The following is an 11,651-nucleotide window of genomic DNA, read 5'->3' on the forward strand; positions in this document are numbered from 1 at the left end:
CACAAAAAGAAGTATCTTTGCCCTCTTTGTCGTTTGACAGAAAAAGAAAAAAAAGAGGACGAGAGGACAGAAAAAGGGGGGGGGGGGGTACGTTCGTGAGATGTGGTTAATGAAACACACGTGCAAAGGTACAGCACGGTTCCACAGAAGATAGCATTTACAATATTGGAGTCGTAATAGAATAATCACGTGCTCCAATTCCTGCCGAAAATGCAGTACCTCTTCCAAAAGGGAGGGTTTGTTAATCCTCTTATTGATGCAAGTGTTTCTGGTCTCTCATTTGTTCCTTTTTCTATTGTATTGAATCTGTATATGAGGTATGACTCTCGCTGTTTGCGCTTCTGGTTTAATCTAAATCCAGTTTCCACTGATGTCACTGATAATGCATCGAAAGGATGCTCTAGGAGGCGGCGGTATATTGAAGGAGGGAGGCTTGAATTAGATTAAAAGAGAGTCCTGTGGTTATTGAAGCGTAGACTAAAACGCTCTCTCAGTCTGTCCTACGTATTGCATTTTTCATACTCTATACTCTAGCAAGCACGTTTGAGGAGTTGCATGTCAGTTCCCCTCCAATTTTCATTGAGTTCTGCGAATGCGTGCTTCTGGCTGTGTTTGTTTGCTGAATTTGCAGACTAAACAATGCTGTGTATTACAGGGCCTGCATTCGTTGTGTCGCGGCGTAGAGTTTAACCTAAAATTACCAGCGTTTCTCTAACGTTGCGTGATCGTCTATAGATCACTCACTGTGGGGAGATCTATGTATATAAACGATCAGATAATTCTGTCTGTTTGCGGCATCAAATGTTGCCTATAGATTGCAGTCAGTCTGAACCACGCTTCGGTGTACATTAACTCTAGTGACCTGGGCTGACTTCACAATTTTTTTGTTGTAAACTGGTTGCTTTTGTTGGCTATAATATGCTAACGTAAATAACCTTTCGATTGAAACCTCGATTGTATGGAAAGCTACAGTTAGTATTCATTGACAAGATAAGAAACCATTAAGCATTTTGTTGACGGATTTTGACACCTCGCACACAAAAGTGACAAGTCGTGGGTTTCTTGTGGTTTTCTAGGTCATGGTACCCGACATAGCGATCATCAAATTGCGCCAGCCAGTAAACATGACGAAAGCAATTCAGCCGGTCTGTCTGCCAAAGAACGGAGACAAGCTGGGTTTGGGAGCAGCGCTTTACGCCACAGGTTGGGGCGCCACAAATGGTGAGGAAAACCGCAATCCATTCACATATTTCAATCGCATTTTTTTATTATTAAACTTCAGTATTAAACAATTTGGCCAAGTCAAATGCTATTCAACGATGCTTCAGCATCCTGGTATTAAATGTCGTATATCGTTGACTGAAATAAATAGATTAACTGTATGCACATTTGTTTTTGTTTGCGATTCATATATGATTATTTATAGCGATGCCCCCTTTGTCCCCAGTGAACTCGCAACTTTTTACTGCCAACAAAATAAAGACACGAAACACAACGCCGATGTAAATTGGTTTGATTATAATTATGCACGTTTTGCAACCCGCGCTCATAAACTGAGTTATCAGTTCATAACAATTTATGAAGCTCCATTGTCTCCTCTTCCTCTCTTTTCTGGTATCTTTCATGTGTTTTTGAGTACCTCTGCCGCGTTTCCAATCTGCATAAATGGCTTACGTATTTGTCCATGCTCAAATATAAATTTATTCCTTGGCGTTTCTATACTGCATTTAACCTAAAATCTCATTTTATGATCTCAAACGGATCTAAGCACGGTGACTGAAAGGAGTGATTTGTGACAGCTAACTCTGCATATTCAATAAGTGCAAACTATGAGGTCCCCTCGTCACAAACCGTCACCACCGCCAGGTAATCTTAATAACTATTTTACATATTAATGAAACGAACACTCTGGGGCTCTTGTATGCTTTGTGAGCCTTCTAATTTCCTTGAGTTTCTTGTAATTTATTGTTTACTCTAAACATCGTGATGCCTGCGTCTGATCCGACCCCTCGTAAAATTATCATATCATGGTATAAAAGTTATGGTTAAATAATAAGGACTATATTGTACGCTGTCCTTAGCATTACTACCCTATTAAAAAATCTTTATATTTGTTTAATAAACGTGCCGGAGCCTACGAACATTAGATAAATTATTGTATTATTTTATCCGTTCTCAAATATATAAAGCTACAAATTTATGCATTTCTTAACTATTACCATACAAATGTTTACTACCAAAATATTTCCATTTGGCCTCGCCATAAACCAAAAGCTGCACTGACCATCTCATCGCTATAGGTAATTAAAAGGCTGCATGCTTGAACCCTTTGCAAGCAAAACAAACAAGCACACAACACGACCCCGCTTCATCGGTTCAAGCGAAACTTCTAATATAGTATTTTTTTTTTTATTGCGCTAGAGACTGCACAACGTGATCGTATTCATCGCGTTAAGTACTCCACATTTTATTTATTTCCATTTTTTTCTTAGGCTTACACACAAGATTCCCCCAGGAGCTTAAGCAAGCCATGGTCAAGGCCATGCCAATTGACATCTGCAGGAAGAAATGGGGAGCCAACCGGATCTCTGAGCTTATCTGCGCCGAACATCAATTCGGATCTATTTGTGAAGTGAGTGTAATTATGGGGCACATTTGCGAAATTAAGCTCCTCTGTAAGCTCTTGCTTTGATCATTGGCATCATAAAATAGCGGAATAAACCGTCACCTACCTGGGAAGTACACAATACGAACCTGGGCTATCATGCAAAACAGCCCTAAAACACAGCCACCATTGACGCCTTCGATATCATTGCCAGGTCATGCTTCAAAAACTGAATGCATCACGAAGCAGACATGTTTATAGCATATAATAATAAATGGACTTGCGGAAACAAGTACGCGCGAGAAGGCATAAGAGCACACACCGTTATACCCACACGCCTGTCCGCAGACCTACACTCTAAAACCGGTCCCTCATAAAAAACGCTGTCCCTCTGATTTTAGAGGGGACAACAATGCTTTCAGGGGGACAGCCCTTTTTAAGAGGGAAATTGAAAAATAAAATAGCAACATCTAGAGGGACACCAACATATTAAGAGAGACCAAGGAAACCGTTTCGTTAGTCCCTCTGAACAGGAAAGACAGACAAAAAGATTCACGCGTGTCCCTTCATATTAAGAGGGGACCGGTCCCTCTTAACTGGACCAATGTAGTTCGGTCAGGAGGAGGGGGGCAGGCGCACTAATCCACGGCAAAGAGTTCAGACGGTGCTAAGGCTTCGCGCCAATTCACGGAGAGCTGGAAACGGTCGTTGCCGGAGAGTCGCAAGCGTCATGCTGCTCGTTTGACTTCCTTCGGGTGAGTAATCCTGTCATATTGGCGCTTTTGTTTTGGGTGCATTGCGGGTGGGAATAACGAGCCATCAATATTTTCACGCTGGCTGTGAGATGCACGAGCTTTGCATGTAGAGTGAGAGTGTTCAGCTGTAGTCCGCGGACGCGGTCGCTTCCTGGATCTGCTCGTTCAGCTAGCACAAAGCGCCGCTAATCGTTTGCCCTGCCGTGAGCCGCAGGGCTGTCTTTCGCACAAAACACTTTTAGCGGGTTAGGGTGTCCCAATGTGTACGCGTCTGTCTTAAGCTGGTGATATCAGACCATTTTCTGTCCGACGCTTGTCTACTTTTCAATTTCGAACGCGCGATCGTTCTTCTCCCAGCTCGAGCTGCTAACTTTGGCAGTGCTACGCCGGCATTTTATTACCGGCAATTTCCTGGTATTTTATCCGTGAGCGTACACTGTCGGCATCGAGTACTACAAAGGATGGCATCACCCTCCCTAAGGCAAAGCCGACATAAAGGCACCCTAGCTGGGACAGTCAGTGTTTGTAAGCTTGGCTCGCCGATTTCTTTCTCGGTGTGCACTCTAAATGCTTGAGGTTGACCGCCCGAGAGCGTTGATTGACAGAAACAATGTTGGCGATTTTGCGTTTGTTTGCCTTCACAATTCATTACAGCAGTTTACACTGCAACGTTATGTTGTAGACATCGTTAGCGTTGCAGTGATTATGAACATTTTTTTCTCAAGTGGGCGGCGAGTAAAAACCCATAATGTGTGTGTATGTTTGTGAAAAGGGCAGGGGGATTGGACGAGCACAAAACAAAAAGAAGAAATAAAGGTTTTTTTTTTCTTCGCGTGTTCGCGTTGCGTCGGCGTCGCGGCGTCTGGCTGAAGGGTGTAGCGGCGGCCAGGGAGTACATTTTTTTTTTTTTTGTATTTCTTTGGCGTATTGTTTTGTTCGTTATATTTTGACGGTCGTGCCGGCACAGCTACCGGCTTTTTTTTCTTTTTTTTTTTTTGGCGCCGACCATGTTTTTGTTTTTGGAGATTTTATTTATGATGTTTATTATGCTCTTTGTTTTCTGTAGCTGGGTGAATATTTTTTTTTTTTCTGTGTCGTGCATCCGCGAAAAATATATAAACAGAAGTTTGCTTTTTTTTTTTCTTTTCTTTCTTATGCGCTTTAGGGCTAGTGCGTTGACTGTGGGCGTTAAATGACTGACCGTTATTAACAATCTTGTTTCCAGAGTGAGGCAATGGCAACGAACGTTGACATGAAGGGAATCAGGCGGGGGTTCCGCTCGGATTGCTCGTGTAAAGAGCTCTACCGGGACCCTCTGCACGGTGGAACGCACCACCCTGAGTGGTGAGCTTACTGCGGCCACCCGCACACGGTTCACAACGAACTCGGTAATTATTAACTTTTTGTATTCCGGTATGTAGGTAGGCTCTATTTACGTTCTGTTGGCATATGCACTGCTTCTGAAAAAAAAAAAAAAAAAATGAATGGCTTGCGGCGAAATATTTACAGAAATGTAATTTTTTATTTGATTATGTTGCTTTCTAAAACATGCGCTAGATCACTTCTGCAGCTTCGAGCCGCAAATGCAATCCATGCTTTCCAAAGCACATGGGGCTTCTAAAGCTCATCTACTACTAAATGCGTTTTCGTTTTGTCTTGGTAATACAGAAACAATTGATTCTCGTAAATTAATTAAAACTGCAGTCTATTCTCGTACCAAAAATTAATAGTAGCAGAAGTTGCGTCATAAGCTAATGTCACCCGCTATTTCATCGCATACAGATTGGGTTCCGAATCTTTGAGCTGTTTGCACTTTATTTTCGCATTTGGTTCCTATCGCCTGCTTGATAACAGGTGAAAGCGCTTCATTACCTTTATTCTAATTCCCACCCTCTGTATCTAAAGGAAAACAATATGGTCTTTCATTCAGCTAAAGGTGGATGCACAACTTCGGTTCCATAACACGATCGTCACCATGCTGGGAAACCTGGAGGAGGTAAAAGGGGCCTTCTGCGGAGACAACCCAACAACATTCTTGAACATTAAGACCATCCTCCGGTCTCGATTGGCCAGAAGTTCTTTCATCACCTATGGTATGTGAAAAAGCGAATGCAAAAATAGAAATCTAAGTTTAACGCTGACGGAATTTTTTTTTTTTTTGGAATTGCTGTTTGCAGGACGATTTTACCCCTGACGAAAAAGTTCCAAGACCCAAGACTTTCTACGTTTCGGAGAAAGGGATCGTTTCTGGGAACTGGTCAGTGAAACTCACCGCTAGCACAACTATGGAGGGGGCACTAGTCATGTGCTTATGGGTGTATTACATAACGGGACTTTCCTACCCCGTGGCGTGTGGACAAACCCTTGGACTCCTCTAGGGTCTGCTCGTTGAAAATAAAGTGTTTCGATTCAGTTTATGTCGGAGAAGCTCATAAAATCGCTTATGGCCGTTCAAAAACAACAGAAATTCTGAGCTTCTGCTGATGGCAAGAGACGCCGAATAATTAGTTTTTAATGCTATGAAGTAGGTAACTACGCTCTAAAAAAAAGCACAGGAATCTACTTTCCCGAGCCAGCACCTGGAAAGTCAATCACCGTAACTCACGGAAGCAGCTCAGCGAATCACGATGCCGAAACATAAGATTAGACCAAAAAAGCCAGTCCGAGTTGTGACATTAACCAATGCAAAACATCACGCTTGTTGTGCTTAATGTCGCAACTCATTTTTTTGGTATAATCATATGTTTCGGCATCTACATTCGCTGAGCTGCCTCCGAGAGTTATGGTGATTGTCTTTCCAAGTGTTGTGCGGGAAAGTAGACGCACGGGCTTTTTTCTAGAATGTACTTTTCTTTTTGTGTTATCCGCTAAAAAAAAGTTTTTTTTTTTTCCAGCACGATCGTATTGTTGTTGTTTATGATAGGCAAAATGAGTCACTCTGCAGCACGAAATTTTTTGTGTGATAGCTTCCAAGAAACGCCGATTTCTGGCGTCGTTCTAAGTCTTTTTTTATTCGTAAAAGCTACCAGAACATCGTTATAGAATTATTATTTTGATGAACACATATCAAAATATTTTCTTGTGTCATGGCAAATAAAACAGTGTTTACTCTTAAAGATTGTTACTGTTTTCTTTAACACATACTTTGGTTAAACCATATCAGCAAAAGTGCGAGAAGTGCAGTGCAGCATGTCAGCTTACACTCAAAACACGAAGGAGCAGAAATTGTACGATACAATAACAGAGGTAACTTAAAGCCGGGGTCACGCTGCTTATACATCATACAAAATACATTCTGCAGACATGTTCCAATACGAGTCACCGCGACATCCGTGCTTTGTATGCCACGTGACAAAGTAACCTCTTGATTGGTTACCTCGTGGCGTACGAAGCGCGGATGTCGAGGCGACTCGTTTCGGCCGCATGTCTGCAGAATGTATTTTGTATGAAGTATAAGCAGCGTGACCCCGACTTAAGGGGGACTATGCCCCTGCATTTTAAGCGGGCCACCGTCCCTCCGAATTTAAGGAAGAAAATATCTTAAAACTGTCCCTCTTAATTAAGGGACTCTGACCTCAAATTTAAGGGAGACGCCGCCTCGCTTACTTTAAGGGGGGTGGTGTCTCACTTAATTAAGAGGGAGTATCTCCATGTAATATTAAGAGGTCTGTCGCCCCCCTTAAAGTTAAGTGGGAAAAAATCGAAGAAATGTCCCTCTTACTAAGTGGGACCGGGCTTAGAGTGTAGGGTACATTGTTCTTCCGAAGATGACTTGACGTCAAACATTAGGTCCTAGCCTGGTCATATAATTAATATATCTGTAACACGGGGTACTCCACAGGTTTTTTGAGCTACCTCGACTAACTCCCCAGCATTTACCCTTTCCGGTGTGCTATTTAGTATCGCGAAATTCATAATAGTGATTTTGAAATCGGCTAATGAAAATGATGCAAAACCCAACATTCAAATATACCCGCACTTTTCGGTGCCGTGACGTCAGTGGCAGGCAGTCTTGCCAGTCGAGCGAGCAGTCGAAAAAATAGAATATGCCAATCCTTAGTGCCGTGCTGGAGCGCGGGTTCTGGAGCGAGCTTTCAAAGCATTCATTTGACACCGTGAAACTGCTTCCAATCAGCTAGGGACAAAGTGTACAGTCCAAAGAGTGAACCCATGCCTTCCGCTGGAGTCACTTTCTCGTGGTGGCCGGTAGAGACTTTCAGTTCGAAAAACACATTGAGGACCAAAACTCTAAATTCAATAACTTCGCGAAAAAACAATATGTTGATTATAATATTTGGGATCCTATTTTAGCGATGTACGTTGGTGAGTTTAGAAAGCTTTCAGGCAAATTGGAGACAATAAAAGAACCTGTAGAGTACCGCTTTAATGTGCGCGGAAATAACTTAGGTGCAGTGGCGTCACTAGGGTCAGCTGCACCCGGGGCGGTGGCACGTGGTGACACCCCCCCCCCCCCCCCCCCCACGGGCTCGTTACCCCCCTCCACCTCTCCCCCCCCCCCTTCGTCGCCTGCCGCAACACCCCCCCCCCCCCCCCTCTCTCGTGGCCCGCCACGACACCCCCTGGAGCGCTGCATCCGGGGTGGTCCGCACCCCCCTTGCGACGCCACTGCTTAGGTGGTATTGAATATGAAAGCAATCATACACAAGAAAACAGTTCCCTATTATCCGCGACAACTTTTCTTGGCAATGCAGTGGAAGGTAGAGGCCCGCGTCCCCTCTCCCATTCTGAGTGTACGCAGGCTCTCCTCATCCCCCATTTCCGGGGAGAGGAGGAGAGCACGCGCACACTCAAAATGGGAGAGGGGACGCGGGCCTCTACCTTCCACTGCATTGCCAAGAAAAGTTGTCGCGGAGTATACACGTTTGCAAGAAAGGCTCCTGTGCGCTGCCATTTTGAACGATGCTGGCGCCCGGTACCGTTTCCGCCATGCTGGGGTGCGCCAGGGGTACGTCAGTGGGGTGCGCGATAACAAGATGGTGCCGTTTGCTGCATCGCCGATGGCTAAAGTTAGCGGCACACTTACTAGGGAGTTTTCGTAGATCGTCTTCGCCGTCCCGCAAGGCCCTCCGCAACCCGCTACGATAGCGGGAACTCCACAGTCAAGGCTATCGGCGCGCAGGCGCAGTAGCAACTTCTTCGTTGCGGAACGCTTAGCGGAGGGGTCAGCGCGGTCTACGAAAACTCCCTACTGTCTCGGAACGCAGGAGGAGGTATCCACACAGTATCGTAGCATCACATATTGTAGGACGGGACATCTTTAAGGGTTGGAGCTGACTTTATAACGATCGCAGCCTCTGTTCCTGCATGTTGTGGAAGCCAAAGCTGCCGCGAGCGCAGCCATCGTTGATGCAAAGGCCATGCGACTTGTGGCGCATTCTGAAGAGCGCCTTGAGACTTTAGATATTTTTGAAATTTTTTGATTTGTTACCGGTTTAGGCCTTCTATTTAATTGTCCGTGCTGTTTCGCGGTCGAAGACGACACGTGTACGTTTTATAATTATTATTTTAATTTCCTTCTGCGCTCAGCGGTGCACGCTTCGGCGAGAGACGCTTGGCAACATTGTACGACAACCAGCAAACGTTCTGGCTGGAGAGTAAGTCCGCCTCACCTTGGCGCGCGGTTCGAGGTTAAGCCGGGATCCCACTTGCAAAGGTGTATAGCTGCGCCCTAATTGATGACTCTATTCCCGTGTTTTTCTTGTGAACGCGACGTGTGTTGACTGGTAATTGGATAATGCTATGAAAAGCGGTAAACGCCACGAAGAAGACGACTGAGGCACCATGACCACGTCGATTTACGTTCAAGTGCGCGTAAGAAAGAGATCAGCTTAGCGCATGAAAACTTTGAGCTGCCCTCCCCCTGGCCCTTTACTACAAGCACGCAGAGTCTGTTTTCGTCTTCCGTACAAACCCTCCGTGGAATATTTTACTCGTAGAATTTTAATTTCTTTGCCGCTCCCCCCCCCCCCCTACAAAAAAAAAACATATATTTAATTTTTTTTTCTTTTTTTTAGGAAAGAGTTTTTACGCTTTCCGCGGGGGCAAATAGTGTACCAAACAAACATCGCTCTTCGTTGTTGCTGTTTTGTTTTTTTGTGTGTGTGCGTGTGACAAAGTTGATTAGATTTAGAAGATCCTGTGTTAAATGAAGCCTACAAATTTGAAAGTGCCAGTTTAAAGGTTAAACTTGTTCGCAGGGTGACAGCGGCGGTCCCGTCGTACGCCAGGAACACGGAACGTGGACTCTACACGGGATCGTCAGCTCCACTCCGTTTATCTGCGGTACGATGCTCGGACCGCAAGTGTTTGTTGAGGTTTCCGCCTACGTGAACGACTTCATCGACCCCTACCTCACGCTCGGCGGCCTTGAAGATATATGTCACATTGTAAGACCTGACGAGTAAACAGTAATGCACATTCCAGCGTAACTGAAAAATAAAGATAACACAAAAAATAAGTCAATCTTATTTTGACTTATTTCCAATAAATCTTCTGTAATCACTGAAACAAAATCTAATTACATTACACGCTCAAGCAACTTACAATATTCCGACTTTTCTTTCGATGAACAGAATTTGGCAGCTAGGCGAAGTCTCAAGTGAACCAACAGTAGTTCATTTAGTTCAATTGCTGCGTGCCACCTGCGTTCATCCTCGGTTACCCCTTCTTCCCCTCCATGGTAGCAGTGTGTTGCTTTACGCGTAGCGTTCCGTATTTTATGGGTCCGAACCACTGACCTCTATGAGAATTTGCTGGAACCCGCATCCCCGCTAGGTCGCTGCAGCGCGAGTTCGGCCACCGGAAGTTCCGCATCGTCCATGTCTGAGGTACCGAATATCGACCTCGTGGACCGTTGCGGAGGCTGGGCGGCAGCGTGCTGGAAGTATGGTTCCTTGAACGCGTCTCCAAGTGGTGTGTTTACCGCGTCCAAAAAGGTGGTTCCTCAATTTCCGCTTGATGATGTCATATTGTCAAGGATGAAGGCGACGAGACGATGAATATTGAACCGAAAATGAAGGTTTAATCGGCGAACTTGTGCCAGAAACAAAAGGAAGAACAAACGTCGAGGAAGCAGTAGCGAGCGTCGACGGCAGCAGCCGCGAGCGACGGTGCATCGACGTGACAGCTGGCTAGCGTTAGAGTGAATGAATCGGTAAGACCGCACTAGACTTCTCATCTACTACACTCGGTCTCTCAAATATACGACCTATACTTGGCGTCAACTATTCTCTGCTACCTTGCCAAAGCTAGCCTAGCATCCACAGCGCTCCAACTCCGTCAAAAAAGATAAACACCTTTCGATAAGCGCCTTTCGGCGGCATGTGCTTCGACAGAGTTGGAGGACTGCGGATGCTAGGTTGACCTCGGCATTGTGGCACGGAATAGTTGACGCCGAGTATGGAATGTTCGGAAGTGAGCTAGGGCGAGACTGACCCGGCAAAGCCATTCTGGCCTCCCCATCTTTTACACTCGGGGCAAGAGCAAGCGTGAATCTTCTATAGATGAATGGAGAAGCGTTGCCTCTCGGTCCGGCAAGCGGCATTCCTCCCTCCGCTGAAATATCGTTCAGACGCTACCTTAAATAAATTAACACAAAGCTAAACCAAATAGCAGAAAATAGTAAACTGCGAGTCGTCTGAACCATAATTGGTCCTCAATTCTGCCGAGCATAGTATACTTAAGACGAACGGCGTGGCACTTAGCGTCGCGGCTGGCGGCGTCCTGATGGTCGGGTTCCGTCGGGGAGCTCCTCACAGTTCAAGCGCACAAGGAAGAGAATAACCATGTAGGACCATCCCACGGTGTCATCACTTTCCGAAGGGGGCAAGAGCGCTGCCCACCCAAAACGGAATGTCTGCTCCGGTGTCGACGGGTGCCGTCGAGTCTTGGCCGTCGATGGTAACGTCGAGGTTATTCGACACCGTCACAGAAGCGTAGTTCTGATGCGTCTCGTCGCTAGTGTGGGAGCCATCCGACGTTTGGGGAGGATATTTGCGTCATTCGTCTTCGGTAACACCACGTAATGGTGTTGCCGCACTTTGCTTTCCCGGCAAGGCAGGGGACACAGGCTTTCCCGGCGGGACCTACACTGTAAAAAATGTATGTAATACAACAGAAAATATCCAGAAAGTTTCGGTAAAAATACCAAAGCGGTTCTGTTAAGCTAAACTACAGGCACACTTCTCTGTGAAAAAACAGAGATTACATTATTTATAAGAAACAGATTGATTTGGTAAAAAAAGAGTCCATAGAAACTGAAATTTTCGGTA

General features: G+C 45.3%; 1 protein-coding gene across 1 annotated transcript; it reads left to right on the forward strand.

The window, feature by feature from the left end:
- Positions 1 to 1,081: 1,081 nt before the first annotated feature.
- On the forward strand, positions 1,082 to 9,828 carry LOC8038011 (chymotrypsinogen A). The gene is made up of 3 exons (XM_040214125.3): positions 1,082 to 1,221; positions 2,493 to 2,632; positions 9,579 to 9,828. The coding sequence occupies exons 1-3, from the start codon at positions 1,125 to 1,127 to the stop codon at positions 9,783 to 9,785; spliced, it is 444 nt and encodes a 147-aa protein (XP_040070059.3). The 5' UTR covers positions 1,082 to 1,124; the 3' UTR covers positions 9,786 to 9,828.
- Positions 9,829 to 11,651: the final 1,823 nt, after the last annotated feature.

The sequence above is a fragment of the Ixodes scapularis genome, unplaced genomic scaffold (assembly GCF_016920785.2).
Source record: "Ixodes scapularis isolate PalLabHiFi unplaced genomic scaffold, ASM1692078v2 PGA_scaffold1__304_contigs__length_218370807, whole genome shotgun sequence".
In the NCBI taxonomy this organism is placed as follows: domain Eukaryota; kingdom Metazoa; phylum Arthropoda; class Arachnida; order Ixodida; family Ixodidae; genus Ixodes; species Ixodes scapularis.